A 24,961-nucleotide genomic window follows, 5' to 3' on the forward strand; every position below is an offset into this window, starting at 1 on the left:
CGAAAAACTCAGTTAACATATTTAGTACTATACCTACTTAAAAGAACATATAAATGGCTGTTAAATAATAAAATAGATAAATAATACAAAAAAAGCAAGTAATAGACTAAAATGTTTTATTTAAATATAGAACATTAAAACTGTGCAAATATTATGAAAGTGATTAGATCACGACTGTTGCTCTAGTACCTAGAGCTGTCAATAAATATTATATAATTTACTTCCGAAATGTAATGGATTACATACACTAAACTCAAGACTTTATTACTATGACTATAATTTATAGAGTTTATTACTTTGCTGGGATATATTTGCATAACCAACCCATCAACACCAAAGAGTGGGGTGGGGGGGACAATCCGAGCTACGCACACACACACACACTGATTAATACGGTAAAAGTAAGGCAGGGGCGTCAAATACCCAGGGACCAGAATCAGTTGCCAAATACTCTCCAATCTGGCCCCTGGGACAACTTTTTAAACTGTATTTTCATAAGTTTTATGAGTTTTATTACTGATCAAAAAACTCCCCCGTGACCACTCACCTAAAGTAAATAAAGAATGAAAACACAAATGACACTTTTTTACTGTTGTTATTCAAATTCATCATTTTTGCAGTGGCCTTTAAAGGAAAAATATAAAAACAAAAATTCTTTCAACTAACAAAAATGTTCTGTTTTTATAAGTAAAAGACCATCTGTGCCATAAGCTAATGGAACTTTTTCTGTATTAATACATTTGGATGTAAATTTTATACAATTAACGTAATTAGTGGAAGTAATTTATGCATTTATTTCTTACGGTTTAAGCCCAAATAGTTGTGCTGAAAAACTTTAGTATTTCTCTGTAATGCAGAAAAACTGAGATGTATTGTGTTGTTAAACTTTTTTGCAATGACAGAAATGACAGTTAAGATCAAATCTGGCTTTATATTTACACAAGGAGTTTGATATCCCTGCCATAACATAAGAGAAAATAAGAAAATTAACATAACGACACGAACTTAAATTATGACTAAAAACTGGTAGTGTGTTAAAGAAATAACATTCAACATAAAAATCCAAAATTTAAATAATTTAATGGGCTTCAAGGAAATATACACATTTTTGATTTACAGAAAAAAACAGAAGAACTGTCAGTTTTACCTGATGAGCTATATAATGAATTCAGAATATATCTTATTTCTTTGATTCAAATATCTCAACAAACCACGTGAATAAAATTAGGCTGTAATGTGAGTTCTCATCTGCGAAAGACAATATCCAACCACGAAATACAGAATCACAGTACACAGCTTGCAAGAGAAAAACGTTTTATGTATTTTATCTTTTAATTACTGTGGCACTTTTCCCTTTTTGTATAAATGCTTGCATTACATAAACTTTTATGAAATTTTAAGCAGGTTTGCACTTATTTTGACGGTCCGGAAGTTTCTTCAGTTTCGGTTTGCGCTGTCTACGGCCTGACCGGGGGAAACAGCCTACATCTGGGAAACGGCTGTTTCCCCCTGGTCGGAGAATATGGGAACAAAATAAAATAAAGCTGTGTGAACACATTTATATACAGTGACAAAACAAAACAAAAGATTAATACAATTCTTTCTCGCCAGCTGGAATGTGTGATATACTAAAAAAAAAAACACACACACACACACACACAACAACAGTGAAAAAAGGATGCCAGAAGTACTGTACTCATTTTTATTTTCAAGCGCTTGAATCGTTACTTGAATATTTCCACTTTATTCCCCGTCATAATAATATATATATTATCAACCTTTCCAACTTAATGTACTCCTTATTTTTTTGGTGTTGCTTTTCGCTTGAATGAAGGTGAAATACGCTGATAATAGAAACAATATTTGATGCTCTTACTTGTGTAAATGAGAGGTAACCTGTAATTAAAAACATAGGTCTGATAAATAAGTGCAGTGCATTAAAACGTTAAAAAAAACAGGAGGAATTTATTTGGAGTAGATGAACTGAGTACAAATTATTGAGAATTATAGATTACATTATAGATATATAAATAAGGCACCATAAGTCTAGGTTAGAATATGACTGCCAATAATATTAATAACGCCAATAAATGCTACGGAAGTGAGAACAGGAGTCATATCTCTAGCATACCCTAGAGACCAAAACGCAAATTGCCCGAAAACAACAAAGACGACGAAGAAGAAGATTTTGGAACGTCATTTCCTGTCTTGCGCAAGCCAGAGGAACGAAAGTAAACATGGCGGCGGCGGAGAAATCGACGAAGGAGAGACTGCTGTCTGTGCTGGATGATTTGGAGGTTTTATCCAGGTAAAATTAAACTTCGTGCGAGCGTTTTCTCGTGTCTCGTGTAAACTGTTTGGTAAGCTATCAGTATTTTATCTGTGAAGAGATAAAATACTCGGAGCCGTGAACTAGCACCCCCAGTTTGTGCTGATTACTAGCAGACATGCCGCTCATTGGCCGAGCCTACGGCTTTTCTGAAAGAAAGATAACGAGCTCTGGGATTTGAAACAACCTGAAACACTGTTCTAATTTTTCTGTTGGAAACTGTTAGCAGTTAGAAGACTCCATTTTATAAAACAAGGTTGTTGAAGAGTTTGTAGGTACTACACTCTACGGCTAATAGTCATTTTCAAAAGGAAATATGTCTGTGAAGGTTCTCATTCATCCAGGTCATCGTAGTCTAAGGAGCTTTGAAAGAAAAGGGTCTGGACTTCTTTGAGACTGGGACTCTCCACCATTGGACCCTTAGAACTGAAGAAGCTTCTCGGATGAGAGGTGAAACGTCTTCAAGCAACTCAAAGAAGTCCAGGCGCTTTTCTTTCCAAGCTCCTTAGACTTTCAAAAGGAAACTACCACAAGAATGGCCAAAATGACTAATCAGAGAAACAAAGCGAACATAGGCGTACAGAAAACGATCATCAGTATGAGCTTTAAAAAGTAAATAAATATATAAACATAGAAATTTGATTTGTTGGATTGAAATGTGGTTTTTGACCATTTTTAATTGTGTGTGTGTTCATTTCAGGGAGCTGATAGAGATGCTGGCATTGTCCAGGAGTCAGAAAATGCCTCAACCTGGAGAGGACACGCAGGTAACACCCCACTCAGCCTTTAGTCGACACACGGAGATTTAAACAAACTAATGACCATCACAGTGGCTGTCAGACCATGCGTAGTCCTAGGGTTAGTGGTGATCAAAGGCCTTCTAGAAGCAAGTCTCACTATGTGGCAGCTATTCTAAAATGTCTCCAGCTATATATTTGGTCAGTGTTGTGAAACACTGTCCAGTTTGATACTTGTCTGCCACTCGGTGTCTGTATTTTTCCAGTTTCTGGTACTTGATCTTCAAGTTCTTTGTGGATTTGCACAGTCTTTTGTTTTTTGCTGTTTTAAAGTTTTGGTGAGACATGATCACTGATACAGGATCACTGTTTCTTTAAGGACAAACCTGTGCTTAATTGCTAAGCATAATTTTTTTTTAAATTTAAGCATTTAATTTTAATGCTGTCACATTTGAAGATATCTAGTTCCTTCCAACTGATTTTCTGTCGTCCATAAATCTTTCATAGCTTTTGAACCTTTTATTGTGTTAGACATGAGTGATTTTAGTTAGTTACACTAACCTGTATGAAGCCTATGAAATAGGAAATCTTTGATAACAGAATGTGTTGATGCTTTATCCATAAGATCCTGGAGCTGTTGGTGCAGAGGGACAAGGAGTTTCAGGAGCTGATGGAGGTGGCCCAGCAGCAGGGGAAGGTTCACCAGGAAATGCAACTGCTGGAGAAGGAGGTGGAGAAGAGAGATAGTGACATCCAGCAGCTCCAGAAACAACTGAAGGAAGCAGAACACATCCTGGTGGGTTTGGCTTGTCTCTTGTTGTATTTTTTTTTTTATCCAGAGCAGGGCAGCGCTGACAGATTGAAATAAATGCTCAAATGTTTTAAGTATGCTGGTGTAGCTGATACTGTGCTCTTACAGCAGAGGTGTTCAGGGTTATAGTGTTGCTATTGTAATGTAAAGGGGCCTATGATTCTCTTCTTTTTCTGATATACCGTGTTACAGATGTTCATATTAAACATGGCCAAGGTTTAAAATAATGAGGCCAGCATACGAATAGTCATAATAAACAGAAACTACATCTTCTTTAAATTCTAATATCATGTGAGAAGTGATAAAGAGGATTGATATATTTCTGTGTATCTGTTTCAGGCCACTGCTGTTTACCAGGCAAAAGAGAAACTGAAATCCATCGAAAGAGCCAGGAAAGGTGAGGGAACACTCCCGACACGTTCTGGTGAAAGCTTTGTTTGATGGCTGGTTTTCTCTTTGATGGCTTGCCCATAAATTGACACTGTTTACATGTTCTCTGCAGGAAGCATCTCATCAGAAGAAATCATCAAGTATGCTCACAGAATCAGTGCCAGTAACGCTGTGTGTGCTCCTCTCAACTGGGTGCCAGGTATGTGCCAGGCTCTCTGTATCTCACACTGGGTGTTGGTAAAAGTTCATGTTCAGCTTCATTCACTGTTGTCATACTTGACAGGTGATCCACGCAGACCGTACCCTACCGACCTGGAAATGCGTAGCGGGATGCTTGGTCACATGGCCAACCTGTCCACCAATGGTGTGAACGGTCATCTGCCAGGAGACGCGTTAGCTGCTGGGAGGTTACCAGGTAAGTTCAGCTGAGCACTTAAAGGAAGGAGTACCCATGCCTCCTGGCAAAGAGATTTTAGATGAGGTCAGAGGTTTGTTACGGTGATTTCAAAATGTATCATTTATCAATTTATCATTATCCATCCTTAAAAAAGTTAAAGGATGGATCCATTATTTTTCTTTTTATCAAGTATAAACACTGAACACAGGTTTTATTTGTTGCCATTCAGACTGCATCTACATCAAGCTCTGTAACATAAGAAACTTGGCAAAAAGTACCAGCTTTCAGATACTATATAAGGGAGCTGAGAGAGAGGCTGAGATAAGTAGTGTCAGTCAGTGTTTGGCGTTTCACAGAATAATCACTTTTCTCTCGTGTCACCTCAGACGTCCTGACGCCTCATTACCCGTGGCAGTCGTCTGATGTCTCAGTGGGGATGCTGCCCCCTCACCACGGCAATGACTTTGGCCTGGAGCCTCCGGGTCACAACAAGGAGAATGAAGATGATGTAGAGGCCATGTCCACAGATTCCTCCAGCAGCAGTAGTGACTCCGACTAAAAGTGTGTCTCAGAGTCAAGAAATGCTGAGACGTGTGTGTGTGTGTGCGCGCGCGCGTGTCTGTTTGCTCGACTTAAAGCTCACCAGCGAGCAACATCTGAGCAGGCATCTTCAGCTTCAGTCATTTATTGTGCCTTTGAGAAATTGATTTTTTTAAAATGTACCCTTTTTGAATATTAGTGAATTTATGGTGTTAGTAGGTGGATTATGTTCCCTTTGGACAGAACCAGGCTAACTGGCGTTATTATACAGTTCAGTGAAACTACTGTATAAACTAGAACTAGCAAAAATGAAGAACGTGTCATTCTGGACTCCTACATGAAAGAAGACAGACCAAAGAATATCCTTCAGAAAACAAAGACAATAATTTGCCTTCTTTTGCTCTTTGGTGACACCGTGTGTGTGAGAGACTTGATGTCTAATTTTAGTTGGTCACGGTCAGAATGTTTGCAGTGTAGTATAAGTTGTGTATATATGCCTGTAAATACTCAGTCTTGTAAATAAATACTTTTTGAATACAATTTTTTTTCTACTCTTTTTGTGTCTGGATTTGTGGATTTGTTGTTTTGTTATTCATGTTTAGGAACACCAACTTTCAAATGTTCCTGAACAGCATTAGATGGAAGTAGATACAGTCAGAGGTCATCTCATCCATTACGATTCAGTACATTTCATGGTGCAAGGTGTTGGCTGTATGTTTTTATTTATCAAATCTTTGAAAATCTGAACTGACACGTGCTGGAACACTATTTCTCACTGGAAGTGGAAGTAGAACATAATGCAAAAGAGCAATAAGTACATCAGGGCCATCTTGCATTTGACATCACTTTTTTGAGTGGAAAGATAAGGAGATAATAGAGATACAAGCCAGAAATTAGCACTGGGTAGAAAAGGTTTAATTTCTTGTTGCATACAAGTGGAACTAATGTCAGAGTGCAACACGATGCCTACATGTTGTTGTTGTTTTTAAAATGAGCCATGAGATATGACTTCATTTATTCATTTACAAGTTTATACTTGACACTAAGAATTGTATTTATTTAGGTTAAAGGGCGGAAGGAGTCTTTATTTACAGTATGTTGAGGCAATGATAGTGCTGCCTTCAGGAGCTCACTGTAAAACACTATGTTATTGTATACTATGGTTAAAGATTGAAATAAAGATTTGTTTTTGCAGTATGCTATTAAAATTATGTGATGTAGCCTATTTGAGTTTTTGCAGTGTTATGAAAAGGGGAAATAGGCACGAAGTGGATATTTAAAACAAATACATTTAGCTACTTTTTAAATGCTCATTTTTATTCTTTAAAGTAATTACGCATATTTTCAGATATTTGAACACACACCAGCAGTATACTACCCTAACCCTGAGTCCTTCATCCTAAGCATTGTACAATGGTAGTAATAGGGCCAGATTAATAAAAAAAAAAACAATAACAAATTGTGTTCATTTTCAGATTTTGGTTGAAAATTTGACATTACATTTGAAAAACTATTTTGAGGGGGAAAAGGCGAAATGTGGAGATTGCACATTGTGTTTATGGTTAAAAATAAACAATTTACTTGTAACATAAATCAATTCTGAAGTACGATTTTACTAGTTCATCTACGCAAGGCACTTTGTAGAGGGCTTTAATCTCTACATTTCGACTTTATTCTCAAAATACTAATTCCTAGTTTTTACAAAAATAGTGTATATATATATGTGTGTGTGTGTGTGTGTGTGTGTTTATACGTATGTATTTTCTTTTTTTATTTGGCCATAACATTCCTTTCATGGGACTGAACGTTCCGACAGCATTTGAAATTACCAGAGGGGAGGGCGTCTTTGGAATCGCACTACGCGTGCGCGTTCAATCCACTTTGCTGTAGAGGGAGACATGGCGACGTCCCTGATTTGCGGCCGTTTGACGGCTAGCCTGAGAACTTCAGGGGCTAGAAACACTATTAGCTCCGCTTGTAAGGTAAGTGTGTATCCACAACGGAAGACAACGTTTGGGCTTTCGTGGAATGTGTCTGTTATGGCACCACACCTTCCCCGAGGGTTAAAAGTTCTACGAATCTGACAGGGTCAAATTTGACATTAGCACAACTCGATTGAGTTTCCGTTATTTTGGCTAACACGCTAACTAGCACATAGTTAGCACGGCCGGCTGTCAAATCTGCAGATTAAGCAGTAAACGGCCAAAGAATCACTGTGCCCTTAGTCTTTTCTGTAGCCGTACACTTCGTGTGGCTGTGAACGGCATTCTTGGTGGAGGATATGCTCAGTGAAGCTCAGTGACCTCCACCGGCAGCTGCTACAGCTTCCATCCCAGCGATTCCTCCCCCATGACATCTGTCCCGCTGGGTCTTCTTGGGAAGTTATCTGGCCAAATCCGCTCAGGCTCGGAAGCATAAACAGCTTTCACTGCAGAGATACGCTGTAAATATACAACGGGGGGAACAGCAAGATAAAATGACGGAAGAGATCTAACCGGGAAGAGCGCGCAATTCAACCGGGAGTCCATTACACCAGGGCCCCCATAAGATAGAGCCTGACCAGCAAAACTCTGAATACTCTACACTGAGCAGAATTACGTTATTTATGTCGTATTGGTGGGAGGCTTTGGGTCTCGACATTCCAGCCTAAACATTGCTGCAGACACCTGACACCACAGGACAAACTCAGTGGTCTCATGGCTGTGCTCTGGCAGTCCGGAGCTGTTTTGGAAGCATGAAGAGGACCTACACAATACAAAACAGCTGGTTTTAGTGTTTTGTCTTATCGGTGGTAAACGTATCAGCATTCTTAACAGAAGTCTTTGTGTCATCTTAGGTGAAAGTTTGAAATGCTTGTAAAACTTATTTTGACACATTGTTCAGATAACATCAGCAAAGCTTTACATTTGTTTTACTAAAAAGGTATCTGCAGGTTGTTGAAGCTCTCTAAAAGCACCGAATTCAGTTCTTTTGTCCAAAACTCGGAATACGCCATTTAGTGACACAATATTAACATTTTTTCAGCTAAAAAAATTTATAGGATACTGGTTTGAAAGATGGCTGAAAGGTGTAATATAGATCAACGAAAAAGACCGGTGATCTTTAAATTGTTTCATTCTTTTTAGGCTACCTGTCAGGACTCCGTTTGCCTACATTTGTATTCATCAATAGGAATTTTTGAGTTATCCATCTGGAAATGTGATATAATGTATATTTTAATTGCAGTATTGTTCTGGGTTTTCATTTTGGATGGTGTAACAGTGAAATAATACATGTGTTACACTCTATGTGGTTGCAAGAGGGACTTTAAAAGTCTTACTTGAGTAGCCAACAAAAAGTCTTCAGTTGCTCCCTTTTTTTTCTGTTCATTATAATCTTGATAGTGTGTGCACACCTATTAGAGTTAATAATGTCTGTTTACACACACTTTTGCTTGTGATATAATTTTATATAGTGTGTAAAGGTAACAGAACAAAGTAATGTTTGACTAATTGTCTGGTATCTGAAACCTCAAAAACCGCAACAGGTTTAGTTCTTCTTGTTCTGTTTTAGCTAAACACTTACTTCAGTCACAGGTACGCCATACTGGTACCAGGGGGGACCTTTTGGCCTTCAGAACTGCTTTAATTGTCTGTGGCACAGATTTAACAAGTGGCTGGAAACATTCCCTAGAGATTTTAGTCCATATTGACATGGAGCATCACACAGATGCAGATTTGTCAGCTGCACATTCATGGTGTGAGTCTCTTGTTCCATCACATCCTAACGGTACTCTGTTGGAATGAGATCTGGTGACCGTGGAGGCCATTTGAGTACAGTGAGAGCTTTTAAATGGTGATCAGTTTGTACTTAAGGCCCCAGAATGTTCCAAGAAAATATTCCCAACACTATTATACCACCTCATTAGCCTCAGCTATTGAAACAAGGCAGGATGGAGCCTGTTACGGTTAGCTTTGATGCTATCATCTGAATATCACAGCAAAAATCCAGAATCATCATTCTGTTGACTGCTTTCGGTGAGCTTCACTTCCTGTTCTTATCTGACAGGAGTGGCACCTGGTGTGAGTTTCTGCTGCTTTAGTCTGAGTGGTTATTGGAGCTACTGTTGCCTTCTTGTTAGCTCAAAGCAGCTGACCATTCTCCTATCACCTCTGACATCAACAAGGCATTTTTACCCAGAGAACCGCCACTCACTGGATGTTTTCTTTTTTCAGTAAACCCTAGAGTGCAGATCAGCAGTTTCTGGTACTCAGACAAAGCCCGTATGGCAGCAGCAACCACTCCACCGTCACAGTTACTTAAATCGCTTTGTGTCTCTGGTGTGATACTGAGTTTGAACTTTAACAGGTTGTCTTGACCATGCCTATTTGCCTAAATGCTGATTAGATATTTGTGTTAATAAGTAAATATGTGAAGCAGGTGTGCCTAATAAAGCAGCCAGTTGTCTTCTTTTTTTTTTTTTTTTTTGACCAAAAATGAAAGGTTGGATTTTTCTTTTGGTCCACTGATTTAGTTGAGGAAATAAACGTGATTGTCTAATGCCCAGCTGATATGCTTTGAGTAACACTTTGTTTCACATCCTTGCTGAAGTTTCCAGTGTTGCTTTTGTGGTCCTACGGACTGTGAACGATTCTCTCTTCCTCCAAGGATGGTTATGTTTTGTGTTGTAGGAATTTTATCTCGTGGGTTTAGTGTCTGCGATTTTCACATGTTGCTCTAGCAATATTGAGCAAAAGACAACACAATGATGTGTCTGCTTGTTTTGAGTTAAAAGAGATTGTTTATTTGTAGGTTAGATTGACATTTGAAGATGGTAGATGTACTGGTTTTAAGTTCATTGCTTCCTGTGCTTGTTCTTTCTGTCCCTTCAGGTTCTTGGTGGTTCTTCAGGTCTGTTTGGCGGCCATGTGTCCCAGCCCCAGCCCCCTCACGTGCAGCAGCAGCAGAGGAACCTCTCACTACATGAGTACATGAGCATCGGCCTGCTGAAAGAGGCCGGCATCTCTGTGCCGGCCGGCATGGTGGCTAACTCCTCAGAGGAGGCGTACGCTGTGGCCAAGCAGATTGGTAAGGCTGAACAAGTCGTTAACAAGCAAGTTCACTTTCACTGTCCTTTACTAAAGGACAAAAAAAACAAAAACTGTAGTTCTGTTATTTAGAACAGTTTAAGTGATTTTTAAAGACAATGTCCAACCTCAGTCAAGATGCACAGCTTCACACTTTAATGGATAAAGAGGCACTGACATTTGAAGATGTTGTATATGCATTTAATTACAGAAGCCTTGAGAAGCCCAGCAGGCTAAACTTCAAATGCTTTGATTGTGAACTGACTGTGGCAATATTAACGTTTTAAATAAATCATAATACAACCTTGTCTGTAAGAAGCCAAATTACATTAGTACTGTTTCTATTCCAAACAATCTCATATTGTATAAGCCATCACTTTCACAAACTTGACTTAAGTACAGAAGTCTTACATTTAGAGTTGCTGTAGTTAAACTCTGTTCTGTCAAACTTCAGTCTGGAGACCTTTGAATTTAGCTACCATGTTAAATGCAGTGGGCTTTAGTAGTGTTATGAATGTTTTATCTGTTAATGGTCCACCACCAAGCCACTGTTGTGGATTTACTAGTGGTGATTTTCTTTGGTTGGTCTTATATGAGCAAGAAGAGCACTTTAGAGCTATGTTTGAAATGAAAAACTTTAAAGATGCCGGTGTTAAACATTTTGACCCCATTGCTCTGCATTAGACTTGAAAGCATTTAAAGAGATGGAATGAAAGTTTTGACTTTAACCACGCTATTACTCTCTGACAAACCCAGTGGCGTGACTATCCATTTATGCTGCTAACTCTTTCATCACCCCTCTGGACCTGAATGCCACTTGGAGGCTTTTCTAACATTGTTTGTGTGTGTGTATGCGTGCGTGCGCGCGTGTAAGAGTGAGACAGACAGAGAAAGACTCTCGCACACCCAGTCTATACATAGCCATCTCCTGCTTCAGTGGTATCAGTTGACACTCAGCGTGCACAATTCTTGGATAGAAAGAAGATGCACCTGTTGGAATCAATACACACCCTGTTTCTTGTTCATTGTAAATAACATGAAAGGAGCTGCATGCCATGTTTTTTTTTCTCCCCATATGTTACTCCTACTTTGCCTGTGTGTGAAGTTATATTCCTCTATCAGTAAGGAGACATGTAATATGATAAGACTTATTTAGCTAAGCTGGTCCTCTACTGCTTTTTTTTTGGGGGGGGGGGCATATACAGTATGTTGCAAAAGTTTTTAGCCACCCCTAATTTCTTTATTTTGCTAGGAAAATGGGAAGCGTTTGCAGTTATTTATTGACACATGTTCAATCATACATGGAAATACAGTATATAAGCCAAAAAGAAGAAGCTTGAAAGTCAAAATTTGGTATAAAGACCTTTATTCTTCAGCACAGCTTGAACTCTCTTAGGAAGATTGCTTGTCATGTGTTTCAGTAGTCTTCAGGAATTGTTCTCCAGGTTTGTCCAAGGACATTCAAAACTCTTCTTTGCATGTTTTCTGACATTTTTTTTCTGTTCTCTGACAAGATGATCCCACACTGATTCAGTAATTTTAAGGTCTGTGCTCTTGGGAGGCCACTGTCTGTTTGTTCATACAGGCATGCTTTCACTGGATTGGCAGTGTGTTTGTGGTCATTGTCATGCTGATAATGAAGCTATTGATAGTCAGATGTTTTCCAGATGTTAATTTGCAGTGGATCAAAATCTGATGGTACTTTTTCATGATTCCACCAATTTGACAAGATCTCCTGCGTCCCTGGATGAAATTCAGCTCCAAAACATGACGAACGAAGCCTCCACTATGTTCTATAGATGGCTGTAGACATTCACTGTTGTATTTTTTCCCCTGTATATATTAATGATGATTTGAACCAAATATGTGAAATCTGGACTGATCTCTCCATAAGACCTGCTGCCGCTGATTTTCAGTACAGCTTTTGTCTGATTTTGCTGTTTATGTTCTTTAAGAATGACTCCTTGACAGCTACCCCTTTGACTGAGACCATTTCTGAGGAGGCTTGCACGCCCACATTTGTGAATGTACTAACTCAAGAATAAGACGATGTAAAATTTTTATACGATAGGTGTATCTGCTAGGAGGCTGAGTGGTTCCACTGGCTGCTGCCACGTCTTCTTTTGTCCTCCACTTTTCTAATTTCATCAAAATCTTTAAGAAATTTTACAGACTGCTCTAAAGAGCTTGTTTGAGACAGAGGATGAACTGTGATAGGGTGTGGCCAAGGCCAAGTATAAGATAAAAGGAAATGATTAAACTGAGCTACCCCCCCCCCCCCCTCCACCCTCAGTCCCAGAATGAAACTGTGTATTGATGAAAATGAACAAAAGTACTAATTAATGGAAAAAAACTGAAACATGCTGTGTGCTACAGCATGCCATGCTGTTCTTAAAGAAGTTAAAGCTAAATGTGTATATAATTTACTATTATCATGAGACATTAGCACAGTTAGTGATAAGTTGCCACCTAGATTTGAAGAAAACTGGTTCAAAAGCCAAACTTGTGAACAAACCTTCAAATAAAACTCAACTATGACCCAGAGCTTTGTGTCACTGCATATTTTTGAAACGGTCAAGGGTGCGTTAGTTGCCAACTGGAGTCCTTCCTCTCACTTTTAAACTCAGCCATTATTGCAAAAGCCTCATGGTGTCTTGTAAGCCTCTGGCCATATTGTTTATGCGTGACAGGAGAATAAGATCAAATTAGTCCATCTAAATGTTGCGTCACTACAGAAAACATACAAATGGAGGTCTGTTTCTGTTAATATCAAAATTGAAGTAGAGCAGTGATTGGTACATTTATGTATAAAGCAGCAAACACACATTTGAAATATGTGAGTGTAAATATTAACAGAAAACCAGGATATTTTTTTACTTGATATTAACAATGTACAAACTTCATTTCTGGCCGGTCTGTCATGTAACTGATTAGTTACTATGACATTTAGTGCATTTAATATCACTGTGTGTGTGTGTTAGGTTCGAAGGACCTTGTGGTGAAAGCTCAGGTTCTGGCTGGCGGCAGAGGAAAAGGGACGTTTGAAGGTGGACTAAAGGGAGGAGTGAGGATCGTCTACTCGTAAGTAACCCACCCTTTATAATTAAACAAAATAAGTCGTTACTGGCAACAAATCGGCTAAATTACGATTGTCTATATGTAAACACATCTTAGATAAAATCCTGTCCTCACTTACGCGTGTACCAAAGAGTATGTTTTGCTGCTTCACAGTAAAACCCATGTTTAAGATTATTAACATGAAACAGGATCAGCAGGAAATGTTTTTCTTGGCCATGGGAGTGGAAAGATTGTAGGAGAGATAACGGTAAATAACGATCACCCTAGCTCCTCATCATGTTGTGGCACAGAAAGGAGGAGAGGAGAACACATACATGAAGAGGGAGGTGGAAGACACCAGGGAGTTCAGCTCCTTCTGTATGAAGAAACAGTGCTGTGTTTAGAGACCTTTTAATGATGTTTGACCATGTTTACATGCTAATCAATTTAACCTACCCTACCTTGAGTAGTGAATATGCAGTCATTTGAAGAATGTTTTCCCACGACTCTATGCACTTCTGTGAAAAACAGCCTGCGATTCGATAGCTTATAAAAAGATCTTTAGCAACAATAACGTAAAAAACTTGAAGTCATCACAACTGTGCTATCATGAACTTTGACATGCTAGCTACGGTCTGTAGGGTCTGACATGTAGCTCCTGTGTTTTTTGTAGTTTCTTAGCATTGCTAAGTCTGCACTTGCTGAGGATTTTCTGGGCTGTTTCCACTGCTGGAAAATTGTGAGGGGTCTTTCTCATGCCTACAGATTGTAGAGCTGATTGAATATCTGAGCTGCTGTAGTCATCAAAGTGCTTCATTAATTTTTATTTAGCACAGCTGACTGCTGTGTAATTGAAAAATGCTGCCTACTTGGCAAAGTGTCTCCAGTATGGCAGCAACAAACTGCAGTAATACTGAAAAATGGATGAAAATGAACTCCAGACTTCATCTGAAGAACAAAATAATTAATTGGACTATTCATTTCCTCTTAATGAGTTTGACAAGCCTGTTCTATTGTCTGTTTTCAGAAGTTACTGCACAGACTTTGCATACTGTTGTTTAGAGGACAAAGGCTGTAAAGAGTGGAAATTAACTTTTTCTGCACCGTACAATACACGGAGCAGATTACACTTACAACCTTGGTAACTGTGTCCATCCTCATTCTCCTGCTTACTGACTAGCTCAGGAAAGTAGTGCTGACAGATATGATTTAAATGTTAATAAACTCAAGTATCTGTTTAATAATTTTAGTTTGTATTGTCCTTACAGGTTTTTATCTATTTGTTTCATAAGTTTTCTAATTAACTTGTTATGCATTAAAAAGTTTTCAATTTCCTGTCTTCTCCTCATCTCCAGGCCAGAGGAAGCCCGAGACATTTCATCTCAGATGATTGGTCGAAAGCTGTACACCAAGCAGACCGGGGAGGCGGGTCGTATCTGCAACCAGGTGTTCATCTGCGAGCGCAGGTACCCACGCAGAGAATACTACTTTGCCATCACCATGGAGAGGTCCTTTCAGGTGAGGGAACACAGGCGCACCCACAAGAAGCCAAATGATGTGTTTGCTCAGCTGAGAACGATGCTTTCACGGGAAATGAATTTCCTTAAAAAAAAAAACAACAAAGGTGGAAAAGTTCAAAAGGAGTGCTCTTAATGCCCATTTCTTTGTGTTTTGTAAATCATGCATTAACCTTTCAAACAAACCTTTAGAGGAGATGATAAATTTTTTATGTTGAATGGTGTTCAGGCTTTGCTCCTCCCCTAAATGGTCCCAAAAAATCACAGATTTAGTGTTACTAATAACCCATCAGTCTCTGTGTAGAGCCCTGAGCCCTGGCTGAACGACTTGACACGAGCTGTCAGGCGCGACTGCCATCGAACTGAGCGCAAGTGGAAAAAGGACAAACTACAAGTGTCATTCCAGATGCTGAAGGACTGTTGGCGTCAATATCAAAGAACTGTAAAAGATGCCAAAAGAAAACACTTATCTGACATTATTTTGTCAAACTGCCACAACCCGCGTATTTTATTTAAAACTATTAACTCTGTTCTTAATGCACCGTATACTGACTGTATTGAGCCCTCATCAGAAGCCTGTCAAAATTTTTTACACTTTTTTATTGAGAAGGTCTCCTCCACAAGGGATCAGATCTCTCCTTGTGGTCATGACCTCTCACTCTCTGTTTCCTGCTCTGCTGTCTTTGACAGGTTTGAGCCTGTGACTCTGTCCTTTTTAAAGGAGACTGTTGGTCATCTTAAGCCTGCAGGGTCTCCAAATGATGCTGTCCCTCCTCGACTTTTAAAAGAGGTGTTACCTACAGTTGGTCCTTTGGTTCTTGAGCTGGTAAACCATAGTCTGATGTCAGGTATTGTCCCTAAAGATTTTAAACATGCAGTAGTCAAACCCCTGATTAAAAAACCTGCTCTTGATCCTACGGTTCTTGCAAATTACAGGCCTATCTCCAAACTACCTTTTCTTTCCAAAATTCTTGAAAAGGTAGTTTACAGCCAAATAATGGCCTTCCTGGAAAAGCAAAATGTTTTAGAGGTTTTCCAATCTGGTTTTAAACCCTTTCATAGCACTGAATCAGCCCTTTTAAAAGTTTTTAATGACATATTTTTAGCGACTGATGCTGGGGACTGTGTTGTTCTTGTGCTTTTAGATTTGACAGCTGCGTTTGATACCGTGGATCATGCCATTTTATTCTCTCGTTTGGAGCACTGGGTGGGCATTAGGGGCACAGCACTGGAGTGGTTCAGGTCCTACTTGACGGGGCGAACTTTTTGTGTCAGCCTTGGTGACTATGTGTCGTCCTCCGCTCCCCTCTTGTGTGGTGTCCCACAGGGCTCAGTTCTAGGCCCCCTCCTCTTCTCTTTATATCTGCTTCCTCTTGGTTCTGTACTGAGAAAGCACGGCATTCCTTTCCACTTTTATGCTGATGACTGTCAGATCTATGTCCCTCTAAAGAAAAAAGGCAGATACCTTACACAGCCATTACTTCAGTGTCTCGATGACATTAAGGCTTGGATGTCTGTTAACTTTTTAAAATTCAATGATAAAAAGACAGAGGTGATGGTTTTTGGTAGCCCCACTGAGACCCCCAATGTGTATGTAGATTCCCTGGCACAGTATGTTAAGCCAACTGTCACAAACCTGGGGGTCAAAGTGGACTGTGATCTGAAGTTTGATAATCAAATTAAGGCAGTGGTAAAATCTAGCTTCTTTCACCTCAGGCAGCTGGCAAAAATAAAGCCAATTCTTTCACGGCAGCACTTTGAGACAGTGATCCACGCCTTTGTTAGCACTCGGCTGGATTACTGTAATGCACTTTATATTGGGCTCAGTGCATTATATATTAGTCATCTACAGAGGGTGCAAAATGCCGCAGCTCGTCTTTTAACAGGCACTCGAAAGTTTGAGCACATTTCCCCTGTTTTAGCTTCACTTCACTGGCTGCCCATTTCTTTTAGGATTCATTTTAAAATTCTTTTATTTACTTTTAAAGCTCTCCATGGCCTAGCTCCATCTTATCTCTCTGAGCTGCTACAGCCTTATACACCCACCCGCTCTCTCAGGTCAGCTGATCAGCTGCTCCTGAAAATACCCAGGACTGGGCGTAAACTTAGAGGAGATCGTGCTTTTGCTGTAGCAGCTCCAAAACTGTGGAACGAGCTTCCTTTAGAGATTAGACAGGCCAGTTCTTTATCTGTTTTTAAGTCACTCTTGAAAACCCACCTCTTTACCCTGGCCTTTGACACCACGTGAGATGTTGGTTTTTTATTTTAGTTGTTTTTAGGTGATTCGATGCTGTTTTATCTTGTTTTTGTTTTAACATAGGGCTGTTTTTAATTTTATGTTTTATGTGTTTTATTTATTTATTTTGCTGTTTTTTGTTATTCTATTGTTTTAACTTATTTTCTGTACAGCACTTTGTTCCTGTGCTGGGTATTTTAAAGTGCTTTATAAATAAAATTGGATTGGATTTGTTAGAGGTGATTAGTATTAGTCTAAGTGTTAGGGAAGGTACACTTACACTACAGTAATCTCATGATGTTTTTGCGTGGCATTGAATGAGCTCTAGATCATTTTAGTTGAGCTGTTGACAGTCTGCAAGCCTAGTGTGAAAAGCTCAAGCTGCTGCTGTTTGTTTACTTAAACACATTAAACACATTACTCATTCATTTAAATTAAGATCTGTATCATAAGAAAAGTCAGCTCTGAAAAAATTAGAGGCAATTTATAAACTACAAAAATTAGATGTGAAATTAAAGATTTAGATGAGATTAACTGTTGTTTTTGTAATGTAACTGTACATCGCACCTCCCCTCCACATCTTTTCATTCAGATGACTAAATTAAGCAAAGCACACACAGATTCATCTGTCAGTGCTTAAATGCATCTTGACTCATCTTCATTGAACTCATAAAAAAACAAAGTTGTGATTCAGTTAACAGATTTTGTCCACTAGATGGCAGCACAATACTGAAGATAAAGTCAGTGTTTTTACATGTGTTAAGAATTTTAACACTTTCACTGGATCTTTTTCAGGGTTCAGTGAGTCTGTATGCTTGACTGGATGTTCAGGTTTTTATTCATAATTAGGCAAAGCTGCTAACATTTGAGTCGATTGTGTCTATAACTTGATTATAGATCATGAACTATGCGGTGAGCAAGAATTTTGTGTTTAAAACGTTTTCACACTGTTGTATATAGTATATAAAATTCTTATTGTAATGTATTCCACATGTTCTTACTGTATGGAGAAAGGGATAAAGATGCTGCTCACCACAGAAATTCCTTCTTAGCATTTTGCCGTCATCACAGCAGAAATAAGGAGGTCTCAGCTCAGGAGTCTTTGGAACAAAACCTTGTATTAAACAGGGTTTGTGATCTGAGGAGCCTCCTTAGGATGTGCAGTCATGAAGACTTGTGTGGATAACCTTTTTATTTTTTTCTCTCTATGCAGCTGTGTTTATGAAGCTGCTGCAAGCAATCAGTGCGCTCAGTGATTAGCCTATTGACAATCAGATGAATGTGAAATTAATAAGTATTTTCATATTTTATAAACTATTTAGTGTTGCTTTTCTAACAACAATGAAAATTACTTACTCCGGTCTGAGAGTTTCTTCTTTTTCCTGTTTTACACGACTTTAAATAGAAAATCTGAGGGTTTGAGAAAATAATCTGAAGATAAATGACATGATTATAAAATTGTTTATTGTTGTCTTTTGCATTTTATTATGAGGACAGTGATTTTACTGTGCAGGCACAGACTACTTTGTTGCTTTTGTTATGAGAGGTTTGAAGACATTGGAATTTTTTTTTTTTTTTTTTTTTTTTTTCATGGCAATAGCATCTTTTAGTTTTTACACAGAAAAATAGGAAGTCTGAAGGATGTGGCTTCAGATTTGATTTAAATTACAGGAAGAGCAGCCAGGTCAGTAAAAAAACAGAAGGTAATTTTGATTGTAATTATTGGGAGAGGATAGTCAAAACCTCCTTGCATAAAATTACTCTTATTAAATCACCCGTTTTCTTTGTAAAGGTGTCTATCCGGGGCTTAGGTTTCACAGATTTCGAAACAAAAATGTTGCAGTAACTCTAAGATTTTAAATCCCCATCCCTCCCACTTGTGTCCCACAGGGCCCTGTGCTGATTGGCAGCTCACAGGGTGGCGTGAACATCGAAGATGTTGCAGCGGAAAATCCAGATGCCATTGTGAAAGAACCCATCGACATCGTGGAGGGTATTAAGATGGAGCAGGCTGTCAAGGTGCGATCAATGGTAGATGTAATAAGTCACGAAACAGACTTGAGGTGCACCCACTTTGTAGTTTGGGCTGCAGGAAGACTTGGAGGAAGAGAAAGGGGAGTGTGTTTGTGTGCGTTCATGCTGCAGTGAGTGCCAAAATGTCTAAATCAGAAGGGGCTCTTTGCTGTTTAAAGAAGGTTAACTCTTATCTAAACAAGGTCATTGGTTGGAGAAATTGTTGCATTCTTCTTAGCGTGTTTTTGCACCTATTTTTGATATAATTAAGGTTTTTCGAATTTTTAGTTTGTTATCCGTTAATGACAAATTTCCGCCCATCATCCCAAATTTTCCTCTGAGCCTAAGTTATAATCATTTTCCAGGGCTTATAGAAAACAACTGATATTTTCTCATGTTTACAGTATGAAATTGGTGCCTGGTTTAGAATAATCATACTTTTTTTTTATTTTTCAGTCTGATGTTTGCCTTTAAAATAATCTGTTAGAGGGAAAAAAAACCCTTATCCTGTTTTAGATGATGTGCCAAGCAAGATAAATAATGCTCCATGTTGTGCTTTATTTACAAAGATGACTCTACAAACATTCAGCTGGAGCTTTTTACAGAATCAGATTTTCACATGAGATGTACAAACAATAACGGCGATGAAGAAAGAAATGTTATCAGTTAATTTTAAAATAGTCTCAATAAGACACTGGCTCTAGTCCTTATGAAGGAGTAAGCTTGTTTTTTAAGGACAACAGGTTGTGTAGGTAGGGTTGGGTATTCCTGCGGTGCATCAGGATAATATCCCCAGTGTTTCACTTTTGTCAAATTACAGCCTTATTCCAAAATAGATTACATTCATTTTCTACCTCAGAATTCTATTCACAATACCCTATAATGACAAAGTGAAAAACATTTTCTTGCAATTCTTGCAAGTTTATTAATAATATAACATGTACAGAATTTTTCACAGTCTTTGCTGTGACACACAAAATTGAGCTCAGGTGCATTTCCCTCGGGATGAATAAAGTATTCTGATTCTGATTCTGACTATGTTTCCACTGATCGCCTGTCGGGTGTTTGTACAACATTACTAGAGTCCACCTGTGGTAAATTCTGTTGACTGGACGTTGTTTGGAAAAGCACACAGCTGTCTATATAAGGTCCGACAGCTAAAGGTGCATATCAGAGCACAAACCAAGGAATTGTCTGTAGACCTCTGAGACAGGATTGTATTGAGGTACAGATCTGAGGAAGGGTGCAGAAAACAGCATTGAAGGTCCCAGTGAGCACAGCGGCCTCCATCATCTGTAAGTGGAAGAAGCACCAGGACTCTTCCTAGAGCTGGCCGCCTGACTAATCTGAGCCATCAGGGTAGATGGGCCTTAGTCAGGGAGCTGACCAATAACCTGATGGTTTCTCTAACAAAGCTCCAGCATTTTTCTGTGAAGCGAGGAGAACCTTCCAGAAGGACAGTCATTTCTGAGGACTACACCAATCAGTGCTGCATGGTAGAGTGGCCAGACAGAAGCCACTCCTCAGTAAAAGCCACATGACAGCCCCCCTGGAGTTTGCCAAAAGTCACCTGAAAGATTCAGACCACGAGAAACAAAATCGTCTGGTCTGAGGAAACAAAGATCAAACGCTCATCACTGCCCATCACCTGGCCAATACCATCCCTACAGTGACGCATGGTGGTGACAGCATCATGCTGGGATGTTTTTCAGCAGCAGGAACTGAGAGATTAGTCAAAGTCGAGGGAAAGATGAATGTAGCAATGTATAGACACATCCAGCGCTCAGCTCTGCGACAAGGTTCATCTTCCAACAGGACAATGACCCTAAGCACACAGACAAGATAACAAAGGAGTGGCATCAGGAGCACTCTGTGAATATCCTCAAGTGGCCCAGCCAGAACCCAGAGTTGAACCCAATTCAACATCTTGGAGAGATCTGAAAAGGGCTGCCAACCAACGCTCTGCATAAAGTCTGATAGAGCCTGAGACGTTCTGCAAAGAAGCAGATCATATTAAAAAAAAAAAAGCACACACACACACACACACACACACACACACACACACACACACACACACAAATGACTTGAGGCTGTAATTGTGTCATTATGTTTGTTTCATCATCACTATTGCTGTCATTATGGGCCAATGTGGAAGAAGTGAAGCGCTGCAAATACTTTCTGATGCACTGTGGTCTACCTTTTGTCAACAAGATGATGCTGCAGTGTTTGTAATGTAGCTGCTGTACTTTACAGATACTTGAGCAGCTACTTGTGAGAGAGTGAGAATGTTCCTGCTACATGTACCGAACAAGTAAAAAGCACTAGGGGGAAAATTCAGCACTCTTGAGCTGAGCGCTCAGGTGTGTTCACTCAATCACACTTGGATCATGAACTCCATTAACTGTAGTTTATTTCCAGATCACCTGAACAAACTCAAAACATTACAGCTTTCACAAAACTATCATGTTTAATAATCATTATCACGGCATCTGCACGTTGCAAAAGCTTCTTCTTGACCGATCTTAAAAAAAATGCGCTTAACACAGAAACATGATCTTAATAATAATTTCAATTTAAAAAAAAAAAAAAAAACTACAAAGATGAAGTGATCGCCCTGTAGCCATGACACGTTATGTCTGCTTGTTTCCTGACATAAATCAACTTGGAATTCATAATTACAGAAGGCTTCATCAGGTTCTCCCTCTGTTTCTTCTTACATCAGCAGGAGTGCTTTCACAGTTGCAAGCTGTATCTGGACGGCTCTTGTTGGGTTTTCTCACGGAAGCTGCCATCAGTCTTTTACCACTGTAAATATGTACTGCTCAAAATAAAATGAAGGGAACACTTGATCATCGCAGTCTTACACCAAGTCGGTTAAACCTCTGGACATCAGTCTGTCCAGTTAGGATGCACAACAGGACAGACCCAGTGTCACCTGCTTTGGTATAAATGAAAGTAACAATGGCTTCTTCCCCTCAGAAACATTAAGCACTGATTCTAGACTTGAGTTCTCTAAAAGCAAAGTTAGAGGAATTGTAGTAATAAGAAAATCATTCAAACAGAACACAGTTCATGAAGAAATTATTCTAATCACCTTTAAAAGAAACATGAATTTCGTTATTTTTCTATTAGCTGACTTTCAGAAGCTAATGCTGGAGTTCTTTCTTGTTTTTGGTGGACTTGATTTATTTTGTTTACAGATGTACTCATTTCTCCACCCTGTCTCACTTCTGACTGTCTTTCTTTTCCTTTCCACTTTATTCCTGTTCCCCTGTTGCTGCACATCTCTTTGGCTCTGAATATTGAATATGTTGGTTGTCATAGTGAAAGCAGAGACTCAATATATTTGACAGAGAGAAGAGGTGTTGATTGCAGGGCTCTCAAACTAGATGGAGCGGCATTGATATTCCTTCGCTGCATTTATTTTTGTCTGCCAAGACCACATTTTTCAAACAACGTGATGTTCTTACAGACCCAGCAGGCTTTCCGTGCTTCTAATGAGACCTGTCGAAGCTACTGTTTCTGTTTGAAATTTCACTTTTGTCTTAATGTCGACAGGATTAAGCTCTGTGGGAGCAGTGAATGAGACAAAGTGCTACATATGTGACCAAGAAAACCAAAACAATGAGCTGAAAGATGTTAAAGATATCAGGACAGTTAGAGGAGATGCTTAAATCAAGCTATAATTCTTATGCCATTGTTGATAATGATCAGAACTCCCTTTCTCTCAGTGTACAGAAGTTTTACTACACATTTAATTCCTGACAAATCTTAATGTAAGTAAACCACACAAGCTCAGTGTTTCTACGTGATAAAGAAACGCTGCAGTGGTAAGTAAATCTGTCAGCAAGACTTTTTCGGCAATGACCTACCAGAACTTTTTCTGTAGCTGTACACTTTAATTTAAGCTGCTTCGTAGTTATAAAACAGAAGATATTTGATCATTCAAAAAAATATGAAAATACTGAAAGTTTATTTCTTTCTAATTACTTAATTACTTTGTAGCGAATGCTGTGAACCTAAAAGTATAAAATTCCTCCTTCACATTCTCCAAAGCCGGAGTACAGTCTTTTCTCAAGCCGATTTTGGCCCCTGGGCTTTATGTTTGACCCCCTGCCATTTGTTTGAAAATAGCTCGCTGCTGATTTTTTTTTTTTTTTTTGACAAAGTACATCTGTCTGCAGGTTGCTCAGAAGATGGGCTTCCCTCCAGCGTTGATGAATGAGGCAGCTGAGACCATGGTCAAACTGTACAATCTGTTCATTAAGTATGACGCGTCAATGGTCGAGATCAATCCCATGGTGGAAGACTCCTCTGGCATTGGTAGGCGCACACACATGCACCTGTCTGTTTCTGTCCTTGTAGGGTGGTGCTGGGTCTTGTCTAGCCTTTTCCCCTAACCTAACCCAGCTGTTTGGAGTGATGTATAGCCTGATCATGTGGGCAAACAAATGTGTTTACAGTTGTTTTGAGCACATTTTAAGCTTTCAGTAGCAGGAAACTGTTAAAATCCATCAGAGATGCAACCTGAGTTAGAACAGACTAATCTTTCCCTTCTGAGTCATAACATCACTGTTCCACTCTCTATCACACACATTCTGTCTCATTGAATTTTTAATCATGTGGTCTGGAGAACAAAAAAGAAAACATCCTCTTTGAACACAGAGATGAAGTCAGAGTCACTGTTAGGTTAGGAAATACAGCTTGAAAAAGGAATATAATGGCATTATTTTATGGTATTTTAATAAATGTAAAAACTAGGGGTGCAACGATACACAAAATTCACGGTTCGGTTCGATACTTTGGTGTCACGGTTCGATATTTTTTCGATACAAAAAAATGTTCATGCCTTTTTAATTTGTCATTTATTAAAATTATAAATATATATTTTAACTCAAAAGTACAGTTTTTAAATTTAACCCTCACCCTTGTGCGCGTTTTTTATTTTGACAGCGAATACGCACCTGCGGACCACTTATGTGCAGCCCTGGTTATTTAGCTCATCATATTGCAGCCACAGAAATTATTTTGTCCATGAAACCATAAAGCTGCACTTTCTTTTTGCCTTATAGTCTGATTTGTCATAACTTCTCCGTTTTGTGGTAAGCTTTTCTTTGGCTGTCACTTCTTCACCCTGACCTGTCTTATTTGGCTCAGCAGAACTGAAATGCTTTTACACGCACTCACATAAGCTCAGCGATTCTCTGCGCGATCAACCTCTCACATGTTTAAGCTTGCTGCGGGAGATTTCACTTGTCATGTTTGCATAGTAAGCTAACGATTAATAAGACGATGTCAGAGGAATTGGTGCACAAATTATCATCACTCACAGATCAGTGCTGTCGCTCTCTATACACAGTTCACACGATTGCAAAGTGAAAGCAAAAAAACAAGCGCAAATTCAAACGCGACTTCAATATGTCACATATTGACAGTGGCTCACCGATGCCAATGACATAATTACCCAGCTACATTTCCGAAAGAATGCAAAAGCATTGACATATATTTTTCCTACAATAGCCCGACGGGCAGGGCAGAGATAGATTTTGGTAGCTCGACTGAAAAAATCGCTAGCTCCGGGACGTCGGGCTAGCGATATTGCAAGCCCTGTATCTGATTGAGGAATCACTCATCTTTGGAAAAGAGAGTTTATTACAGAGAAATGGCTCTTTCCAAAATAAAAGCTATACTATCCGCTTCTTCTGGGCTATATTCTCAGCAGCATAAGGAGAATCATGTGCTAACAGCTGTCTAAATGACTCGGCTAAAGTTAGTAGCATGCTTGCTTTTTTTTGTCTGCTTCCACTTGTCTTTGCACTAGGATGATGTCGGCGTAAATGTGCAGTCATATTCGTTGTGTTCCCACTA

The 24,961-nt window shown here is 39.1% G+C and overlaps 2 protein-coding genes across 2 annotated transcripts in view; both read left to right on the forward strand.

Annotated features, from left to right (window-relative positions):
• The first annotated feature begins 2,155 nt into the window (after positions 1-2,155).
• med4 (mediator complex subunit 4) lies at positions 2,156-5,744 on the forward strand. Its single transcript, XM_014410275.4, has 7 exons — positions 2,156-2,308; positions 3,030-3,096; positions 3,692-3,862; positions 4,217-4,274; positions 4,380-4,466; positions 4,551-4,682; positions 5,051-5,744. Exons 1-7 carry the CDS (start codon positions 2,238-2,240, stop codon positions 5,221-5,223), a joined length of 759 nt encoding a protein of 252 aa, XP_014265761.1. The 5' UTR covers positions 2,156-2,237; the 3' UTR covers positions 5,224-5,744.
• Positions 5,745-7,054: 1,310 nt separating this feature from the next.
• sucla2 (succinate-CoA ligase ADP-forming subunit beta) overlaps positions 7,055-24,961 on the forward strand; it is a 29,357-nt gene continuing 11,450 nt past the window's right edge. Inside the window, exons 1-6 of the mRNA XM_004566299.4 lie at positions 7,055-7,186; positions 10,076-10,271; positions 13,252-13,351; positions 14,683-14,845; positions 18,971-19,099; positions 23,278-23,416. Coding sequence (XP_004566356.1) covers positions 7,103-7,186; positions 10,076-10,271; positions 13,252-13,351; positions 14,683-14,845; positions 18,971-19,099; positions 23,278-23,416 — 811 coding nt within the window. The 5' untranslated portion in view covers positions 7,055-7,102. The remainder of the gene's footprint in view (positions 7,187-10,075; positions 10,272-13,251; positions 13,352-14,682; positions 14,846-18,970; positions 19,100-23,277; positions 23,417-24,961) is intronic.

The sequence above is a fragment of the Maylandia zebra genome, linkage group LG16 (genome assembly GCF_041146795.1).
Source record: "Maylandia zebra isolate NMK-2024a linkage group LG16, Mzebra_GT3a, whole genome shotgun sequence".
Classification (NCBI taxonomy): domain Eukaryota; kingdom Metazoa; phylum Chordata; class Actinopteri; order Cichliformes; family Cichlidae; genus Maylandia; species Maylandia zebra.

What these genes read in the sequence shown, in the direction of transcription:
- med4 (XM_014410275.4), top strand. Translation starts at nt 2,238, where the DNA reads ATGGCGGCGGCGGAGAAATCGACGAAGGAGAGACTGCTGTCTGTGCTG. An exon ending in TCCTCTCAACTGGGTGCCAG is followed by an intron (nt 4,467 to 4,550) that starts GTATGTGCCAGG and finishes CATACTTGACAG; the next exon opens with GTGATCCACGCAGACCGTAC. An exon ending in AGCTGCTGGGAGGTTACCAG is followed by an intron (nt 4,683 to 5,050) that starts GTAAGTTCAGCT and finishes GTGTCACCTCAG; the next exon opens with ACGTCCTGACGCCTCATTAC.